Source organism: Ptiloglossa arizonensis, chromosome 4 (genome assembly GCF_051014685.1).
Source record: "Ptiloglossa arizonensis isolate GNS036 chromosome 4, iyPtiAriz1_principal, whole genome shotgun sequence".
NCBI classification, from domain to species: domain Eukaryota; kingdom Metazoa; phylum Arthropoda; class Insecta; order Hymenoptera; family Colletidae; genus Ptiloglossa; species Ptiloglossa arizonensis.
In genome coordinates, this window is record NC_135051.1 from 5,525,452 (window position 1) to 5,546,379 (window position 20,928).

The 20,928-nt window shown below is 42.2% G+C and overlaps 1 protein-coding gene across 4 annotated transcripts in view; it reads right to left on the reverse strand.

Annotated features, from left to right (window-relative positions):
* Nucleotides 1-4,067: 4,067 nt before the first annotated feature.
* Nucleotides 4,068-20,928, reverse strand: part of Wat (worker-enriched antennal transcript) — a 28,043-nt gene continuing 11,182 nt past the window's right edge. For 3 of the 4 annotated variants that reach the window (XM_076309864.1, XM_076309863.1, XM_076309865.1), the window contains exons 2-4: nucleotides 15,406-15,535; nucleotides 11,843-11,941; nucleotides 4,068-4,864 (exon numbers count right to left, since the gene is read on the reverse strand). In XM_076309864.1, the coding sequence (XP_076165979.1) occupies nucleotides 4,839-4,864; nucleotides 11,843-11,941; nucleotides 15,406-15,535 (255 nt within the window). In that variant the 3' untranslated portion in view covers nucleotides 4,068-4,838. Of the gene's footprint in view, nucleotides 4,865-11,842; nucleotides 11,942-15,405; nucleotides 15,536-19,781; nucleotides 19,930-20,928 lie in introns of those variants that run through there. The other variant, XM_076309866.1, reaches the window with a different exon arrangement.

A 20,928-nucleotide genomic window follows, 5' to 3' on the forward strand; every position in this document is an offset into this window, starting at 1 on the left:
TATTTTGATTACCTCTACCATTTCTCTAGTTCATATTTAAACTCTAACCTATATTTTGACCACCTCTATAATTTCAACAAACCTCCATTGCATCTACATTTAATCGATCGCAAAAACTGACCGATCCAGGAACACCCATCGAGGTAGAATCCCATTTCTATGACGACGAAGAATACGATCCTAGACTTTACCTAACGGATACTTAGACTCTAATCTACACTTTCATTGCTCACCTCTACTATCACTGTAACTCCTATTGAGGGCCCTAACATGTATTTTGATTACCTCTACTATTTCTCTAGTCAATATTTAGACCCTAATTTATATTTTGATTATCTCTACTATTGATCTACTTCATATTTAGACTCTAGTCTATATCTTCACCACCTCTACAATTTCAACCATCACCTCAACGATCTCCAATGCATCTACATTTAATCGATCGCAAAAACTGACCGATCCATGGACACCCATCCAGATAGAATCCCATTTCTATGACGACAAAGGAGCTTCGATAGCCACGGTTACGTGAATTCGAGTAACAGCGGGCTGACGTCGTCGTTAACCCGCGCATAATCCGATCGCCAAAGTTTCACGGGGGCCAAACCGGTTGTTTACTTATTCGACGGGCTTCCGATAAATTCGTTTCGCTGGAAACCAGCAAAATGCACGGGCTGCGATAATCGATTGGGCATTTGTTCGGCAGACTGGAAGCTACCGATACCGATTGTCGGGGCACGAAGTAGTAGCTGTCGATAGGGCAGACGAGCACGGGAAAACGCCGCTTTCGCCTTTCGCGTTCGAACAACTCGTGGAATTATGTGGGCTTTATAGTCGGGACACGAAGCACGCCCGGCTGTGATTGGGAATTGTTGCTTTCCCTTCGCGCAACCTGCACGTATCTTCCCGTTATTAACCTCCTATTTTTCTCTCTGTGTCTCGCTGGCCCGACGTAATTACGTCAATTTCGTGTAATTCTATCGACGTTGCTGCTACCGGTGCTGCTGCTCCTTTCGCGAGATACCTTTAACGTCGATCCTCGCGAGTACAATACACTCTGTCTCTATTGTGACACTATGGAACATTGAAGAACTGAAGAAATCAAGGAGACGGTGAGAGTACTGGGTGATCCTTTCGTTTTTGAAAGGATTTTGGAAATATTTATCGTCCGATAAAATATTAGTGCTCTTGGTGTATACTTGTCTCTACTGTTGCACAATGGAACTTTAAGGAACTGAAGAAACCAAGGAGGCGGTGAGAGTACTGGGTGATCCTTTCGTTTTTGAAACAATTTTGGAAATATTTATCGTCTGATAAAATATTAGTGCTCTTGGTGTATACTTGTCTCTACTGTTACACAATGGAAGCTTAAAAAACTGACGAATTCAAGCTGAGAGTAACAGATGGTGGTTCTTTTATTTTTGAAAGATTTTGTATAAAGAAATAACTTTGAGAATATTAATTTTGTATAGTCTTCTATTAGCTTTCCATTTGCAAACGAATCAATTTTTATACAGTAATATTCCAGACAACGTTGCGAAGAATAAAACACCGAAACGATGTTCGAAATAATACACGTTATTATTTCCATTCGGAATAAATTCTACCCCGATCGGACAACGAGAAGGGACGAGATACGGACGAATCGAGATAAAAAGTTTCAAAAGGCATAAATACGCTCCCTCTGCGGCTCTTTCGTCCCGAAAGAGACAATAGATTCGAGAGTTTCAAGACCGCGAGTGGACACAGACGACGTTGGTCAGATGGGAGTGTTCCCTTCGAAAGAAAGACATTAATAATTAAGGTTGCAGCGGTTCCAGCCGGACAAAGTCGAGCCACGGTAAATCTTAATGATCTAGCGGACGCCACGATTAATCATTTACAGGAGAGATTAGCCGTGCTGACTCAGCCATTAGCTTCCTGCAACATTCGGGGTACACCGTGTGTTTCGTTTCCCGCGGGACGGGGCAACGTATTAACCTTCTCCTCACGCTTTCGAATCTCCTGCTAAGCCTTCCAACATCTGACCCTTTAGTTTTTACCAACACCCTCGATAAGGGTGGAATCGAGCGTTCCTTGAGAATTCTCTCGAATTTCAACGCCGTGAAATTTCATTGATCCAGTGCACGAAAAAAAATAATTGCGAGAGAGTGACGATCTATCCTTGAAGCCTTTTCAATTATGGAACACACTGTACGATCAAATCTCCACTCGTCAACTGGAGAGTCAACTGATATTATGAATAAAAATGTCGAGATCGTGAAAGGAGAAAAATTGTAGGGAATATTACCATCAATATCGATAAATAGAATAAAACACAAAAGTGTATCGGTATGAAAATTATTGATTATAATAATTATCTTATTAAGTGTCCACTTGTTGACCACTTTAATGGTTGGCAACTATCACAAAACATAACTTTCCTAGTGTTCGTAACATTTCTCACCAAATTTTCCCACTTCGGATATATTCCTCCATTCCATTTTTGCAATCTGACGTAATTAGATGACGACATCACTGATCTGTGATGTAACATTTCAATACCATTAGTTACGGTTTCTTCGTCTCAGTAATCCGTAAGATGTACAGTCAATTTTGTTTTCGAAACTCCGCGGTAAATATATTACTTTAATAGCATGTTTTAATAAATATTAAACATTGGAGAAACAAGCGTTCGACTGAACCAAGAACGAGCTAACTCGAGGCGTAAATTGAATTTGAAAACGAGAATAGAATACTCTTCTTAACGTATTAATAGTGCATCGAATAGCAAAAAATTCAAAAATCATTGGAGAAAGCTTACCGATGACTCCCAAACTGTACGTTTAATGACACCCTCGTGATCCTGATACACTCGTCCTAGAAATATTCTTGCAAGAAAGTCTAACGATTCGCGATTTCGTCGTGGAATTAATTTCCTGCGTTGCGTGACGACAATTTGCGCGTCGCGCGTAATTACGCTAACGAGAACCGACGCTCGGCGTCTTTCGTGAATCGGATTCGATAATCAAAAGGCAATTACGTCACTACCGGTAGTCACGATGGACGTTCTTCGTTGTTATTCCCAGACATAGTTTCACCTCGAACGAATCAAGTGAGAGTCGGCTGTCGAACGCCGCAAACTTTCGCAAGTATCGTTGAAAATAATCCGAGGACCCCCCACCCCGACTTGTCGATTTATTTGCCAGGTTTCTTAGCGAAATTGCAAAAAAAATTTGCCCACTGTTCCGGGATATTTTCGTCCCCGGCGTGAAATTTCATTTTCAACGGAACGTGCCAAGTTTCTTCGCGAGTTGTTACAACGAGCGTCATTTCTTCCGAGAGTCGATGATGCAAACCACGAGGCACTGATTGCACCGGTGCAGTGTTGTGCACAGGTGTATCGTCTAATTTGATCGATTTCCGACCGTCGAGAAAAAAGACCATCATTTTTTTGCGAGAGATCGCGATTAGAATTTTTATTCAACGAATCGATAGAAAATTGTATCGATTTTTTACGAAGAAATAAAATTTTGTTCGTTCTTATATATTTATCTGTCTTTATTCAATACCTTCCATTCGCGAATTTATCGACTCTCGTGTATCGTTTTCAAGTACAGCCAGAACTAATCACGATTGTGCACGAACCCGACCGAGATTCGATGCAACAACCGAGGCAGGCATGCGTGTAATGCAAATCGTGATCGTATTACGGAAACGCAAAGAGGATAATTCCTTTCGTCAGGATAAGTCGTTGCATGATCAACGTACCGCTGTCACGATAAAGCTGCACACGTATTTACAAAGCAAATTTGATACCAATGGGAGAAATATTTAAACCAATCTTCGACGTTGAAATTGTCCATGGTGGAATTTTTACGATGGAGCTTCTTTCCTTAAACTTTCTTTACGATGGACTTTTTTCTTTCGCCTTACATTTGCATCGGTTGCATCAGTTGCATGAGTTGCATCAAAGACGTCGCGTAAAAAGAGCGAAGTCTTTCTCGTGAAAGTGAACCGTGATTTCTTCTTCTATCCTTTCATTGCACAGTACAGCAAAATTTTCCTTTGAATAAACTGTACAATCCTTCGCAGATACGTTTAAATAAACATTTATTGCAACAAAACCAACGACGGTTAATTGGACAAGGAAAGTTCAATGGATACGTACTCTGGGTGATCCGCGATCTATCGTGGATCTTTGGTAATGTTCTAAGCACGATAGTTTGGCTCTACTCAGCCCATTTGTTACGACTAATCACGATTTCAGAGGTAAATAGTAAACTTTCTCGGTCGATTGTGACGGGCAGGTTTACATCGACGTAGTTTCGTAAATTTCCAGCATCCTGAACGTATCTCGATACCTCGGTTCCATCGAGAGAAAGATCGGATAAGATCATTGAAAAAAGAGGGATTGTTAATGATTTAAGGCATTTCGAACCGAAATCTTTCAGTCGTCGAACAAGCTACAATAATAGAGGTTACACTATACCAACACTTCGTGAGTCTCGTTACACGTACTTATTCCCTACTACTAACTACTGAAATATATTAGAAATATATTAGGTTAGCATCTCTCTTTACATAAATACTATTATAAGTGTCCTCGTGTACAATTAGAAACACGTTCTGGCACTGGTGATGCACTAATAAAAAAAAAAAAAAATACTTTCGAGACACGCGCGTTAGCGCAGAATTTTTCTTCCCCAGTGTGCTCCTGTTTCGCAAGGAAGATCCCATGACAGTTCCTCGAGGACTCTTTGGATCCATACTGATTCCTTATCGATGATCAAGCAATTGTGACATTTGAGACGTTTCTCCATCTTTGTTATCGATTCCCTTGCGATGCCAATCAGCCGTTAATAATAAAAGTACCTGTAGAAAGCTGCAACAGAAAGTGAGGGATAACGTTTGATTTATTAATTCGAATCTTTGGTACACTTATATTTCTTATAAAAATATAAGATACCTTATCTTACAGAAATCTCTTGTATCTTATAGAAATATAAGATCCTTCATCTTAGAGAAATCTCTTGAATCTTATAGAAATATAAGATTCTTCATCTTAGAGAAATCTCTTAAATCTTATAGAAATATAAGATCCTTCATCTTAGAGAAATCTTTTGAATCTTATAGAAATATAAGATTCTTCTTTGGATTATAAACCTTGTTCGGAGCGATTCTTTCGTGCAGTCGTAAGGTTGAAGGAACAAAATGTTTTCTTGGTATAGAAACGGAAATACAATCTTTTCAAAATTACTCGAGACCACCAAAATGGATAGAAACTAATGCTACGTGTACAATGTCAATATTGAACACATATATATCTCGACAGTTTATAAAATACCCCTAGAGGCGTGGCCTAAGTATAATAGAATAGAAATGGAAATGTGGTCACCGATTCTGTTCAAAAGAAACGAGACTCTGATCACTGTAACGAGCTCGAAACCTATTGCCAAAGAATAAAATACAAAAATTCAAATATCTCGAAAACTGCTCTTCACCACCAGATACGATAAACAACTAAAAAAAGAATGTTCTTAGATTCGACTGAAAAGTACGCACAAAGGAAGATGTGCGAGGCGAGATACTGGAGCAGAGTTCTCCTACCGCAGAAATCTTTTCTAACTCGTCGAGCTACATCTCGAAAAGTATTTTCTTGAAAAGCCTTGTTCCCCTCGAAGAACACTTGATCCAGGCTGCCAAGAAAGTTTCCATCTCTCGCCACCTACCCTCTAGTTTGGACGAAATCCCGTGCGATTTTCATCTACGATTGCACGGGCTAACTGGCAAACTCCCGTTTCCGCGAGTAATCGTCGGGTCACCTGACCACCCCGGTAATGAGAAGTCAGGCCCGGGACCACTTCAAAGCTGTTAATTACAAGACCCTCGTCATCCGTGCCTCGACGCCCTTTCCTCTCGTCTTCTCCCTTTGATTGGTAAGTGCTCGGTTTTCTGGCCGCTGGGCTGCGAGCTCTCTACGCGCGCCAGGCCGTACGCGACGCTGACAATAAAGTTAACCGCGACGCGAAAGGGAGAACCGGGTAAGTTCCATTAGGGAGTCGAAGGGGCGTTCGTAAATTTCGGCCCTTCGAGGGGTGCTACTGCTCGCGAGAGTGCTCGTTCTTCGAGGAGGGCTATTTGTTGCTCGATGCCCCGAGTGATTAGTTTTTTAGAGAGACTTTACCCCGAAGATGATTGTTTCCCTGATTTTTCCACCAGCTCGAGGAATCTGTTGGGGCATCTTCTCGTGCTGCAATTTTCGGAGTGGAAACGATGCTTGAAAGTTTCTCTTAACGGTACGATGTAAGAATCATTTTCAAATATGATTTTTAGTCGATACAAGATTCGATAATGATTTTATATAGGGAGACGTTAACTCGAAGATCGTTTCCCCTGAGTAGAAAGGATGGTTAAAAGTTTCTCTTAACGGTACGATGGAAAAATCATTTTCAAATATGATTTTTAGTCGATACAAGATTCGACAATGGTTTTATATAGGGAGACGTTAACTCAAAGATCGTTTCCCTGATTGTTTCACGAGCTTGAAGAATCTGGATCAGGGATACCCCTTGTACTAAGATTTTCAACGTGGAAGCTTCTCTTGATACGAAGTGTGAAAACATAGTGATTCTACTCGATGAAAGATTCAACGAGGGTCTTTTTCATTATCTTTAGGAGAATTATTAATTTGATAGATGAACGATTATTATTTTGGGGTCTCGTTCAGGGATTCTAGGAAACTTTAATGAAAGAGATCACTATCGAGGCCAACGTTAATTAAAATTGCCCGTTAGTTGAGCTATCATTTCGCTTTAGTTTCTGTTCTAGAGTCATCTGATCCCTTCTGATATATTTTTATGAGTTTTAGAGTGCTTTTCTTCCTCCTAACGTTGTCTAAAATTATCCGAGAGATTGTTTCGTTCCAGTCCCTGGCTTGAAGCATTCGGTACACTTAGTAGGTAGAACTGTGTCGTATTTTCTCTGCGTTTCGAGCTAATATCCCGTGAAGCACTTAGCCGAGATGTTCCCGAACAAGCGGATTCTCTTCTCAGGGAGCATCCCTGGAAATGAAACTTCGTTTTTCACGCCCTCCTTTTCGACCCCAGATAAATTTCCGGAGGGTAGCAGCTCTTTGCGCGTCGTCTAACCGAACGCGGATGGTCGAGCGGAAGTTCCGTCGAAGATTGTCGTGTGATTTTAGAGAAGCTCGATTTTAATCTTCACGGTTTTAAATTTAATAACAGTGCATCTATAGATAACATTCTCGCTGTTTATTATCGTAGACTAATGAATATAGACCTCTGTCTATTATTTAACTGACGATGACTGATAATCTGGAAATTTACCACGATACTATTGGTCTCTGAAAAGTAGGTGTCGCGGACTGATCGTCGTTTAGAAAACACTCGTAGATTCCAAATTTTCTACTGTAATATCAGTCTCTAAAAAAAAAATATACCACTGCGTAATTTTCGTTTGAAAAACCTCCCTCGAAAGAATACAATTCCTCCAAGCTACAGATTCCGATTTCGGTACAGTAATGTCAGTCTCCGAAGAACCGGTACCACTCTCGTTAAAAAAAAAACACCTCTGTCGAGATTCACGGAATCATCGATGTCGAAATCGTTCCCGAGAATTGGTCCCCCAGCGTTTCCCCCGTCGCGTAATCGCGTCCCTTCCGCGCAATTATCCCCCGCGAAAAGGAGCTCTCGGCTCGTTAGAACCGCGCGAAGTAACACGCAGACAACGACATTTCGTAGGCGATCTCGATATTAACGGGGCTCCTTCGTATTAACGGAAACGAGCCTCGAAAGCAGCCCGACGCGTTTCACCGCGTTGAATTAAATTATGTTCCGCGTGTTCGTGTTATCTGCCCGACCGGCGAGTTAATCTCGCGAATTATCTCGATAAAGTAGCGCCCGTTTCTCAGCGACTTTCGGAGCCCCCCCTCCCTTCAACCATGGGTTTTAACGCGGTTTCTTACCCTTAACGCGCCGCGACGTTAATCACCGTACACCGTGGCCGAGATTTACGTTCCCCCGTACCGCATTAACGGGTACAAAACCGGATAGGAAGATACACAGGGACGCGCGATCGAAATCAAGACCACGGTGATTTTACAATTACGAAACATGCTTACTAGACACACTCGTCAAGCGATTTATTTAAAATTACCGGAGAAAAATATCGATTAGAACCTACTTCGCTTAGCCGAAGTTAGAAACGTAAGAGTGTACAGAGTGATTACGATATGGTATCGCACGATTGAATTTGTCTTCAAGTACACTTTTACGTAATATAAAAAGAATATGTAGCATTCTATTTGAAAAATTAGAGGTTTCTAAGTGTCTCGAGAACTATTACAATCGATACACGCTATTGTTTCGGTTGCAAGAAATAGTGAACGACCCTGTACGTACTCGGAACAAGATGGTCTCCCTATAGACATATTTGAAATAGTCCGACGTGATTGCATACTGGTGCGTAATGTACATATCCAATGAAGTATCCGCAACGGAGTCTTCCACTTGGAAAATGGGACAAGAGGTTTCTCAAGTGGCCGATCCAGTAATTCAATTCACTGTTATTACTTATAATCACGGTGTGTGTCGCGCAATAATTCAAAGAGCGGCGTGTTCCACGATCGAGAGAGGCTCCGTTTCCCTCGGATTTTAAAACGGCGGCCGGTCGCTGGTAAAATTATACGCGTGGCGTCGTTTAAAAATTCATGACGGATTAAATAACCGTTCGTTGCGATTATTTTAAATTACATTACCGTTCCTCGTTACCGAAGCGTACGCGAACCGCACGCCGAACACCGTGTTCATTTTCACGTGAACGACGCGACGCGGTAAAACGCGTGCACCGGGTAATTCGTTAACGACGCTGGCTCGTGATAAAGCGGTGCAACGGTAGTCTAATGACGTGCAATCATGCACAGTCGCGATTATGAATCCGTGACTTCGCCTCCTACGTGGGTCTCCCGACAGAACTCGTTAGTCCCGTCGTAAAAATCTTCTTACGCAGTCGCTGCTACTTTCGAGAACGAAAAAATGCAAATGGAATGCGCTCTTAACACGGTACCTCGTTCTTTTAAACTGCACCTTGGAGTTTTACGATCGGATCCTGTAGAGTGATCCAAGAACGCTCGAAATTTTGAGAACAGAAGGGTCGAGAGATGCATCTATGAAGAAAAAAAGGGGTGGTTTCCGAGATATTCGATACAGAACTCTCCAAAATGCAACTTTGGAAAATTGACCTTTAACCCTTTGGACTCGAGAAGAGATCCTCGATCGCCACCTCTAATTCAGTGTAATATTTTCAATCCGGGAAAACTTCGTGGTTTGGAGTTCAAGTTGGAATTTAAATATTACGTTCTTGTAGAGTATAAAGGCATGTACGCGAAGTATATAAAACTGTTCCATTTCAGATTAATTTTACGACTTAAAGGATTTTCTCGAGCGCAAACGGTCAAAGGAGAGTGCAATGACAATTTTTAAAAGCTCCAAGAAGACTTGGAAAATGCAATTGTCGAGCTGCACTTATTCTAGGACCGGTATTTTTCAAAATATTCGACGCAGAGTTTAGAGATCCCGCGATGCAACTTTGAAAATTCCAAAGAAAGTGAACTTGAGCTTTTTTTGTAGTAAAATTCGATACAGCAATTGAGAGAATGCAATCGTTAAACCACACCTGTCCCGAAACTAATATTTTTTAAGATATTCGACACAGAACTCTTGAGGTCCTCGAGGATGCAGTTCCGTAGGAAAGAAAGTGCAGAGCCTCGGTGAAATCACGAACTTGACCGTGACTGACCAGACGGTCGAGGGACATCGACCTCGACGTTAACTCTGATTTCGTGGTACCCGAAAAGAGGTGACCTTGTCACCGACCCGACTGACCTCGGAACACCTGTTACGCCACGCGTAATGGTTTGAGTAAGGTTACGCGCGCAAACGAGTTTAAGTCACGAGGCCAACGAAAACACTTTCACTGACCCGCCATAAAGCAGTTTCGCTCGCCTAAGTGAATCCCGTCAAGGTTGACTCTTCTTCTAGGAAACTGGTACACTTCTCTCTCTTCGATTCCCGTGAACCTCCAGCGGGAAATCCTCTACATCCGATCCCAGAAACCTACCATTTTCAACCGTTTGCACTCGAAGCTTTTCCGCTACCAGAAACCAGAGAGTAATTAATTTAAAACGGAACATTTTTGTTTCAACATTTCGTATAGATATGTTCACATCTTACAAGAAAGGAGTAATTGAATTTTAATTTCAATTCCAAACCACGATGGTTTTCCGAATTGGAGAAAGTACACCGAATTAAGTGGCGATCGAGGATCGCCTCTCGAGGGGAAAGGGTTAAGAGTGATTTACGAGTGAAGATAACCCTCACATATGAAAAAGAGAGATGCATATGTGTCCGATCCGAGTCGATTTAAACGAAACTTTCTTCGTTCGAATCGGTTCGTTATCTAAAATATATTTAAATGTTCCGATCAACTTTCTCGCTGCTCGAAAGGTCGCCAGAAACTGAATCTAGTACGGTATCATAACTAATGGACTTACCTTGCGCGTTCTCGTTGTCTTATGTACAAATTGTTAACAACACTATGCGCAAGAAGTGTACGGATCGGAGCAGTTGGCTCCTCGACCGTAAACTCCTTAACACGGATTAGCACGTGTATGTACATCTGATTAGTGCGCGACTATGCGAGAGGTTAGTGTTAAACAAACATTCTCGTTCCTTGGCGCGCGTTATTTGCGAGTCCAGTTACGGAATCAGCGCCGAAGGACGTACGAGAGGCGCGAAGGTTGTAACTTCGCCCGTGTATATACACTCTTCCGTGTTATGACGAAGTTGTTGACATTTGTTAGAGGCAAGAGAGGAAGAGGATCGTTTTACTCGACGGGTTCACGATCGCGTGTCGGATGGGACTTTCACTGAAACGATCCAAGGATCGAACACGCGGCCTTCGATCGAATCTCGGAGGCGTTGGATTCGATCGGTGATGTTGTTCAATAAAACGATCGTTCGAGACGAAGATTTGATCCGCGAACGGTGACGTTAAGTGCGAGGTATATATCTGGCTTCGATGATCGAGAACCAACACTTCCGTGAAAAGTAACCATCCTCTACGAAGAGTTAGACTAACAAGATCCAACTCTCTTTCGAAGAGATTTAACTCCTCTCCGAAGAAATCTAACTCTCCTGTAAGGAGATCTAACTCTTCTGGAAAGACATCTAACTCTTCTGGAAAGACATCTAACTCTCCCGCGGAGACATAACTCTCCTGTAGAGACATTTAACCGGAGTGCGAAGAGAGCTTCAGAGATCTCTTGTCCCCATTCGAGTCTAGACTTTCTCGATATTTCCACGATCGTCGAAGCCAAAATGTAATAACACGTGGACGGTCGTGAATAGAACGCATGGACGAAATTGAGCATCTCGAACGCGTTGGTGCATCGAAGGATGACGTTGCGATCGCTCGAACGACGAAATCGTCGTAACTGCGCAGCCGATCGCTCGCAGGACGAAGACACGACAGAGTAAACTGGGACAGGGACGGCTGGCTGGGTGATTCGATGTGTGCGGCAACAAATAAATAGCGTTTTATTCACAAGTTAGGTGCACAGGGACGGCGTGAGGTGTCGCACAGTGCTCGGGGTTAGTCTCACTCCACCGCCAAAGTTACTCCTCCTCGGTGAGTCTTTGGTGGTTCAAGAGGTAAACTCGGCGCCTTTCTTTCTCCCCTCTAGTGTGTGTGTGTATTTTTCGCTCGTTTCGCCCGTTCTTTCCTAGCGCGAACGAAATAAGCGCTCGCTATACCGCCGCTCAGAATCCAAACGACGATTTACCTGGGTTGGGTGGCACGAATCCGTATCCGCTCGCGCCCGCTACCACTCCGCTCGTGTCGGCGCTGTTCGGTGGCGGACCAGGCGGGAACAACACCGGACCTGAGGAGACAAACAATCGTCAATCGTCCGGTAGACATTTCCTGAACTTTTGGTGAACTTTTGGGATATCCACGTGAGGTGATTTTAAAATTAATGCAGGTGAGATTGCACAGGAACTGTTGAGATTGAATTTGGAAATGGCGAGTGAACGCTCGTGGATTGGGGGACAGTGTTGAGAGAAAGAAATATCAATTTTGGACTAAGGGAAAACTGATGCAAGTAGAACGAGGACAATCTACTGGAACCCTAACAACTTTGTCTTGGAAGACAAATTAAGGTAGACTTTTTCGGAATTCTGGTATGCAGAGATAGATTAAGGGGATCCTGGATTAAGAGGAACGTGGTACGAGTAAGTAGAATGAGGATAGCGTCTACCAGAAGCCTTACAAGGGCTGACTAACGCGTCTGGTTCAACACGAACCTAAGCTCCTTTCTACTCTGTTCTTTCTTTTTCTACTCGGTATAATTCTACGGTTGCAGTCGCGTGCAATATGCCTTCAATTTCAACATAACTTCTGCATTCGTCAGCAGAGTTACTTTTCGATTCGCGGACTCCCCGTGCGGCGCGGAAAATTAATAGAATGATTAATACATCGCAGACAAGGCTTGCGGCGTACAAAATCAGACGTCGCGTGAAACGTTAAACGTCGTTCGTCAAACGCCTGGTTGAATCGTTACAATGTAACGCGTTTTCATTTCCAGGGGTCCGATTTCAATCTCCGTTGGAATTTCAATCAGAAACAGTCACTCTGTTCCATTCTTCTCGCGAACGTTGCCGTTTATGAAAAGTCATAAACCGTAACGAGTTGGCGGTAAACGGTCTGTCAAATCGGGAGACTCGTGATCGTTCTAGTCACCGTTGCGAGTTCTCTGGAGACCGTGTATCAATGAAATTACGCGAGTACTCGTTCCCTGCGACCTCGATGACCCGTCGAGAACGCGAGCGTTTGCCCCGTGAAGATCTTTATCGAGATCAGCGCGAGCAAATCGGAGATCTATACGGAAAGAATCGTTCCTGAGTCGTTGGATCGTTTACGCAAGGATCGAGCTGTGGCCTTCACGGTCGTTGGCCGAGCACGATCGACGAGATCTACCGGATCGGAGGACCCCCGTGAGGTCTTTTCCTTGTTCAACGTTTCGTTGCATTTCATTTGCATTCGATCGTTTGCGATCACGAGAACACCGTTCGAATGACGATTAAAATAATCGAAGTATCTACATTTGTACACAAAGAAAAATATTGAGATTTCTAAATTCGATAGAAAATTTTTTACTACAGTATACGAAATTCTAGTTTCCAAAGCACACGAATGTTGAAGTATTCGATTAGTGAAACACCTGGAATACCTTTCAGGGAAATTTGGGCGAATTTAATAGATTATTAAAAATATTACCATCCAATTTGATTTATCTATTCTCATTTAAATGAAAATTTGGTTTATTCTATTGAATTATCTATATTCCTAATCGCCTAATCGATTCGAGTAGCGTAGATGATACTTTATTATGCAAAGAGACCAAGCCCATCTTCGAGGATTTAAAAAAACTACTTTTACCAAGCCTGGAAGTCCATTTAACATTCGTAATCTTACACCTTGAAGAGTGGTTTCTTGGGAAAAACCAGTGGAAATATTTTCCAGTCGGGAAGCAATCTCCACCAGGGTCGATTATTAATCGACGAGTCGTCGAGATTATGAATAATAATGCACAATGCCAAATGGAAAGTTCTATTAAAAATTGAACGAGTAGCTTCACCATAATTCGAACTGTTCATCGCGAAATATAAATCCTTGCATGTGTCTAACAGCATGACTCACGATTGAAATTTCGATTTTTTCCCGACTATTTTCACCTGTAATTAAAAGTTTCTTCGAATCTACAGAATGAACCACCTAATTTAACCGACTCAATTTTATTTCATAACCTGTGGAAAAATTAAAATTTTCTTCAAGGTGTTAATTCGTTCTACTCGTGTACTAACAAGTATCGAGATGAATTCAACGTGCCAAAAAAAAAACCCAGGAATTTTTGTACACGATCATCGGGAAAAAAAAATTTGTATCGTCCCATTGGACAGAGATTGAATCGTTCGATGAGACGCGGTCGAAGATAACTTCTCTGGTCGATCGCAATACAGATCGATCATTGCTAGTTTCCAAAACGAGGTCGAGCGTCGCGCAAGAGAAAGAATGTTTCATATTGCGAAAAATTCGAGCCCCAGCGAATTGCCCAAGTGGCTACACGAAAGTGTTGGCTACGAGTCGACTGGTTTCAACGCAACTACGGTGTTTTGTCAGCGCCACTTTCCCAGTGATATTTATTGTACGTGAGTTTGAACTTGGCACCCATTCCGGTGCACGTACACGCTGCTGCTGCTCGCGCGCGCCACGTATCCTGGTTACGTGTGCATCGACACGTGGCACACAGAGTAAATGTCAGATCGGTGGAACTGACCTTAGAACGCAACACCACCGCCGCGCGTTTTATCGCAGAAATTCTAAACATCTGGATGAAAAAAACGACGCATAATGCTGTGTAACAGGTTCGCCGAGAAACGTAAGAAACGAGTGTCTTTAAACATTGCCCGCGCGAACGATTTTCCCTCGGTGTGTTTTATTTCTTTCCAACGCGCTCGAAAACTCGTAATCGTTCGATGGTACAAATAATTGCCAACAGTTTGCGATAAATCCGTCGAGAAATGTAATCTAACGAGACTTAAACAAAAAAAAAAGCTCTCTGATTAGACACTACCCACTTGAACTTTCCTCCGATGTTTCATATATTTTCCTCTGCAACTCGCTCCAAGTCTCGTAAGCGTTTAATAAAATAAATAATAACCGTGGTAGGTCCCGCGCGTGTTTCTAAACCCCGATATCGAACCAACCTTGTGCTTCCTCGTTTTCACAAAAAAGGAAACCACGAACCGTTCTCGATATTCCCGGACGATCCAATTAGCAACGATTACCCGAACCGTGGTGGATCAATACGGGTTTTCAGACATGACGCGGTTCACCTGTGCATCGAGAAATCGATGAATCGATCTCATGAATTCGTAAGCACGAACTTTCTTCCACAAACGAACGCGTTACGCTAATCACAAAGCTCTCCGCAGACCTCTTCGGCTCGTCGCCGCGTTGAAAACCCGTTTTCCACGATAAAAGTGTTCTCGTCCTCGTGACGCGCGGTAAAACGTCGTGGAAACGATTATCCGTATTGGTGAACGTTCCTTCTTCCTCCTTCGTCGTAACTCCTTGCGCTCGATTTCGCGATCACGGGATCCATGGATAATCATCTCGTTCACAATCGCGTTACGCTTCGACGAGAAACGCGGGCAGAATTTAATTACCGTGTAAATTCGAGCACGATTCGCCAGGGCGTCGAATCGAAATCGAAGATTATCGCGATTTAGAGAGTGAACGGGAATGCGTGCACGAGGAGGATGGGGGTATCGACGATCTACGTACCCCTGTTCGATCGAGGATCTCGCATCCCGACAGATTGACCGAGGTAAGGGCCGAATCCTGCGAAGAGCTGACTGTAGTCCTGGGCCGAGGCCACCGCCAACATGGCGAACACAAAGCCCAATAGAATTCTCTGCAACAGAAACATCGATCCTGTATCTTCTTTTCTTTGTGGTGTTTAGGCTTGAAAACATCTCCAGCGACGGAACAATATTTTTACGGAGATCTCTGTATCGAAATGGAACACCGAAGACGAAATTATGATATAGTAGTACCAGTGGAAATGACCACGGAAGAAACTGCGATCCTGGGTCCTAACAGACCCGTGACTTAGCCTCGCGCAAATATTTTAATCGTATCAACCGTACAATCGACCGATTTCTATATCTTCCGGTTCTCTATGGGAAAGGCTGGTGAAAAAATGTTGAAAAGATTCTTTTAGAGAGTCGCATGTTTCGAGAGCTCTTGGGTGTGTTCTGATTATTAAAAAAGTGAAATTTGGTTAATGTGTTTTATAGTATCTCGAGAGCTGATTCAATTTTTGTATATATGAACTGATGTATTTGTTATTTTTATTCAATAAAGACAGAATTGAATGTTATTGGTTTTTTTTCTTTTCTCACAAACCTAAAGAAATTTCGTCAACCACGAATCTTTGCACAACCTTCTTCTCGTTAATTGGTACCGAATTATATCCGATTGGTTCGTTTCTTGCTCGGATCCACACATCGAGGATGGGAGACGGGTTACTTAAAATTCTCCAATTAGGCATTCAAGACTCTGCACTTTCACATATGAAAGTATTCTTTCCTAATCCTTTCGAATTATAAAATATCTTACCTAAAAACGAAAGTCGAAATCTGTTTCGCTCGGATTGCGCGATTCGGATTTTAATTGCATCTCCAGGGAAAATTACTAGTATTCAACGTGGAAATCGCTCGAAAGCGGTTCAAGTCCCGCTGAACCGGAAGCGCCGTTACGATTAATGCCGCGAATTCCGTGCTGCGGCAGCGAAAAATGATTAACACGACGCTTCGTTAGGCGTGCTTGAAAACCCTCGTAACTACGAAACGGTAACCTCGATCGGATGATTGACGAGCACGGAGCTTTGTACACAGGGTGAAACCGAACGAAAAGACACTAATTTTAGGAAATTAGGAGAATCTACCAAACTTTAGAAATTCGAAGAATTTCCGAAACAAAATTGGGAGAATGTTCTGAATTTATACTCGAGGAAATAGGAAAATCTTTTAAACTAGTACTTAGAAAAATAGAGGAATTTAAACAAAAAATGAAGAAACTTAAACTTGTAAGAACATTCCAAAAAATAATGAAACTCTTCTCGAGGAGATATTCTAGCAAACGTTAAAATAAAATAGTAATCGCTTGTCGATGGATAGATCTGAAAAAAAAACCCAAATTTTGGTAACACAATGTTTCCAATATTTATCCAAATTGAATTCTTTATCCACAGAGAAAAAAATTATATATTTAACATACAGTAGAACTTTGATACTCGATGTTCAATTATCCACAATCTCAATTTATCGTTGAATCGAATGCAATTTTCGTTCGGTTCGGGTACACCCTGTATAGCGTTGGTACGGGGCGTGCGACAATTTTTACGAGCGACTCGTTCGTTGGTTAACAATGGACGAGAATTTATGGGCCAATAGCCGGGGAATAAAATCAGAGTTCAAAGTGCTCATTTAGAGACTGTTAGTTCCCTCTAACGTTTCTATACGATGGAAACTCGCCAGTTCGAAACACGGACTCCCTGTAACGCGTTACTTAATAAATTAACGTGGATGAATTACGGTGGTACGTCGAGTTTACGGAGCTCGGTCTAGCAAACTCTGATAATCGTTTTCTACCTACAATTTTCAATCGATTCCACCGTTCAGCGATATACGACGATCGATCACCGATCAAAGAATATTTATACGTAAATGTACGTTGCTCGAGGTATAATTAACCCTTTATAATCCCGTACGATGACTCCAAGGTCTCGTGATCGTACATCTTCTTACCGTTACACGTCATTCGAACATAGTACGAAGAGGATACACTCATGCGATCATTTCAATTAAAATTTATCTTTCGATTTACAAACCTTCGTAGAAATATTCCACCGTTACATAATTTTATTCCAAGCCAGGGAACACACTCCAGTTAATCGTTTTTGCATAGTCCCCCCGCCCGCAAGAGAGAAATCAATTTCCTTTCGCCGAACAAATTACGTCACGACCCCTGTTTTTCGTTGGCGATAAATATTCCCGAAGACGTTATCTCCTTCCGAAATGACGCGCTAGAAAGAAAGCTCGAAGAGGAGGCATCGGCGCCTCGATTCGTGTGACGCAAAGCTCAGCCCCCCCACGGATCGCTCGAAATCCGATTTCGAGCCGTAAATTTCGTTGGTGTATTTACACCGAGATCGAAAGTCGGGAAAGGTGAGTGGGAATTCCGCGATCTTCTCGTTTTTCATCGTGGCCCGCTTCCGTTACGTAAAATCTGATGAAATCGTTTACGCCGCTTAACGATCCGCTCGTTGTGAATTCCATTTGCGTTACGGTGTTGGGAACAGTTCGCGAGCCGACGTGTAACGAATTCCGCTCGCAGATATCACAATGATTATTAAGTACGCGCGTTCATTCTACGATCGGTACTCTGTATCGAAAGCAAGGTGAGCCGCGGCGTCACGTCATCGCGAACGCGTTTTTTTTTTTTTTCTTACGCTTGTCGCGCAATGTCAAGGCGATTAATTGCCATTAATTAACGGCTAGGAATGATACGGTTACGGTACACGATACGGTAGCAGCGAGGACAAGAATAGATGGCGATAACGATCGAGTAACACCCCGGTGCTCGTGAATCGGAAAAGTATGAAAGCAACGAGTTCGAGAGCGAACTATTATTTACGACAACGAACGTTTCAAGATTTAGTCATCGGTGTAAAAGTCAACGTTCGAATGGGGAACTGTTCTCGTACTTATCTCAATTAACGAGACAAATTCCAGGGAAATATATTTCGGAGAAGAGAAAAATTAATTAATAACGGTAAAATTTGAACGAACGAGGAAAAGGTTGTAACGATTATAAAATTAAAGCAAATGCTCGCGAGTTACCAATATTACTATTGCGCATTAAGGAACATTTCGAACTAGAACTTTTTATGTATCAATTACTGAATATCCAGGGGAGAACGATAGAAAAATGAACATCGAACAGGGAACTAGCTTCGTAACAGGTTAATCGTGGTAAAATGTAAATGAATGGAATTTAGAAGTGAAGAGATTGCTATGAATTGCAAATAACAATATTACGGTAGCAAAGGTAATAAGGATTGGTTGAGATAACGATAGAATAACTTTGCAATGTGAGTTAGAAATGTACGCAAGTAAGATTTCGGTATAAGATTGTGATAAATCTACGAAAGAATTTTATAGAAATTAACATCGAACGACCGTTTAACTGCGTTTGGCGCAATCTTTCGAAATAATTCTCCAAATTTGAGAACCGATCGCGGATGAAAAAAATATTGTCGAACGAAAGCGCGACGTGTAGGTACACGGTGCATTGCATAAAATTAAAACGTGTCACGCGCCTATTGCGAGAATCGAGTTACGGCAGAGTGGATTTGCTTGCTCGCAACGGTGAAAGATGTTGATCAAAGCGGAGAGAAAGACAGCCCGATGATACATCTACGAGCTTGGATTGCTGGTTGATTGACACCGACTTTAATTAACAATCGTACCACGTACAAAGAAAGGCGTGATCGTTGCAATTTCCGCCTCCGAATCTTACGAGTACGAGAAAAAACAATATTTATATAACGTTCCACGATCGTTTTTCTTACGGTTCTTTTGCCACGAAACGGAGTCCCTGAAAGAGGGGAAAAAAAGTACAAATCTCGCTATCAGGAAATTAAATTCTAGAATCGAGAGATTTTCTAACGTTACGAGAGAACGAGGACGTTGAACGTGGTTGTGCAAATCTCGCGAGAAAACAATTCGCGGACAGGAAAGCAAGGTCGAGGCAACGAGTCTCGATTCTTGATATTATCGTGGGATCGTTCGTAGCTCGAACGATTAACGACCGAAAGAATACTTCTGGAATTTGCATAAACGAGACAACTACTAGCGCTGGAATGCTTGCGAAAAGTTACGATACCGATCGAGAAGCTTTCGTTCACAGATTACTGTAACGAGAATCTTATTTGCAGCATCTGTTACGTTGGATTAAATGTTGCAGAGAAATTGAAGTGACCAATACCATATAATAATAATATATCTACTAGACATCAACAAGAACAACTCCTCGAATTGTATCATGTAAACTAAAGAATCGAATTTTCCTTAGATTGTAATAAAAAGTATTACTTATCGCATGAAGCAGTTCTTTTCTAGCTCACTGAGAGCTTCCAAAAGGTGCACGATCCTTCTCTGAGGTCCTTCTTCTCCGAGGTCCTTCTCTGCTACCTGATGTAGCTCGTAACAAGCCTAAACGCCGTATCAAAGAGCTTAATACGAACGTACAAGGTTCTCAAATGCGGAACAACATCGAAAGACACCTCGTACGTGGAAGAAACCGACTACTCCCAGAAACCGCTGACTGGAGGAGTCACGAGTTCGATTGTGGGTACGGAGGCACGAGGTCGCCCACAAACCGCGGCACACATATGCGTACACCGTGACGGCAGATCATGCTGCTGTGATATCCGAGCCAACGCGCGCCGATCATCGCGAGGAAAAACCGACGAGCGGGCACTCGTGCGCGTGTAATTTATGCCGGAGCTGCGTTACGAAATAATATTGTAAACAGTTGTACATTTACCGGGGCGAAGGCAAATAATTACACTAGTTTCAATTATTTCAAATATGAAATATTAATACGAGTCGAAATATTATTACTCTCGGAGTTACAAGACACTTGTAAGTATAATTTGTTATTTAAAGGATACGAAAGTAAAGCGAAGAATTACTCCACTTGTAACACCGAAAGTTTTGATATTTGGACCCATGTTTATTCGGACTATTTTAATCATTTTGATGACTCCTCTCCTGAAATTTTCTCCCTCTCGTAAGGAATACAAAAACAAAGCAAGAAGTAACTATACTTTGACTTCCGAAACCAATGGTATTAAACTAATATTTATACAGAATTTTCTACTAATTTCGATGAGTATTCTGCAGAAACTGTACCACAACTTTCTGGAGTATTGTATAATTACCACTAGTCACGAAGAATCGCTAAGAGAAACACCACCATTAATTATCGAGTAATTTTACGAGGAAGTTCGAAACAGATTAAATTGACTGCTGTGGCGGTTCTGGCGTTGTACCGTTAGAAAAAATAAACTACAGGAGAGGTAAGGTAACCTAAGGAGGTTCGTTCGGCGAGTATGTTCCAACGGGAAATTAATGGACTTAGAAATCGGTTGGGTCAATGAGGGGTGCTGGTGTTCGCTACCAGCGAAAGTTTTCGGTGAATGGTCAGGTTTAGCTGAACACGTGCTAACTAAACTCG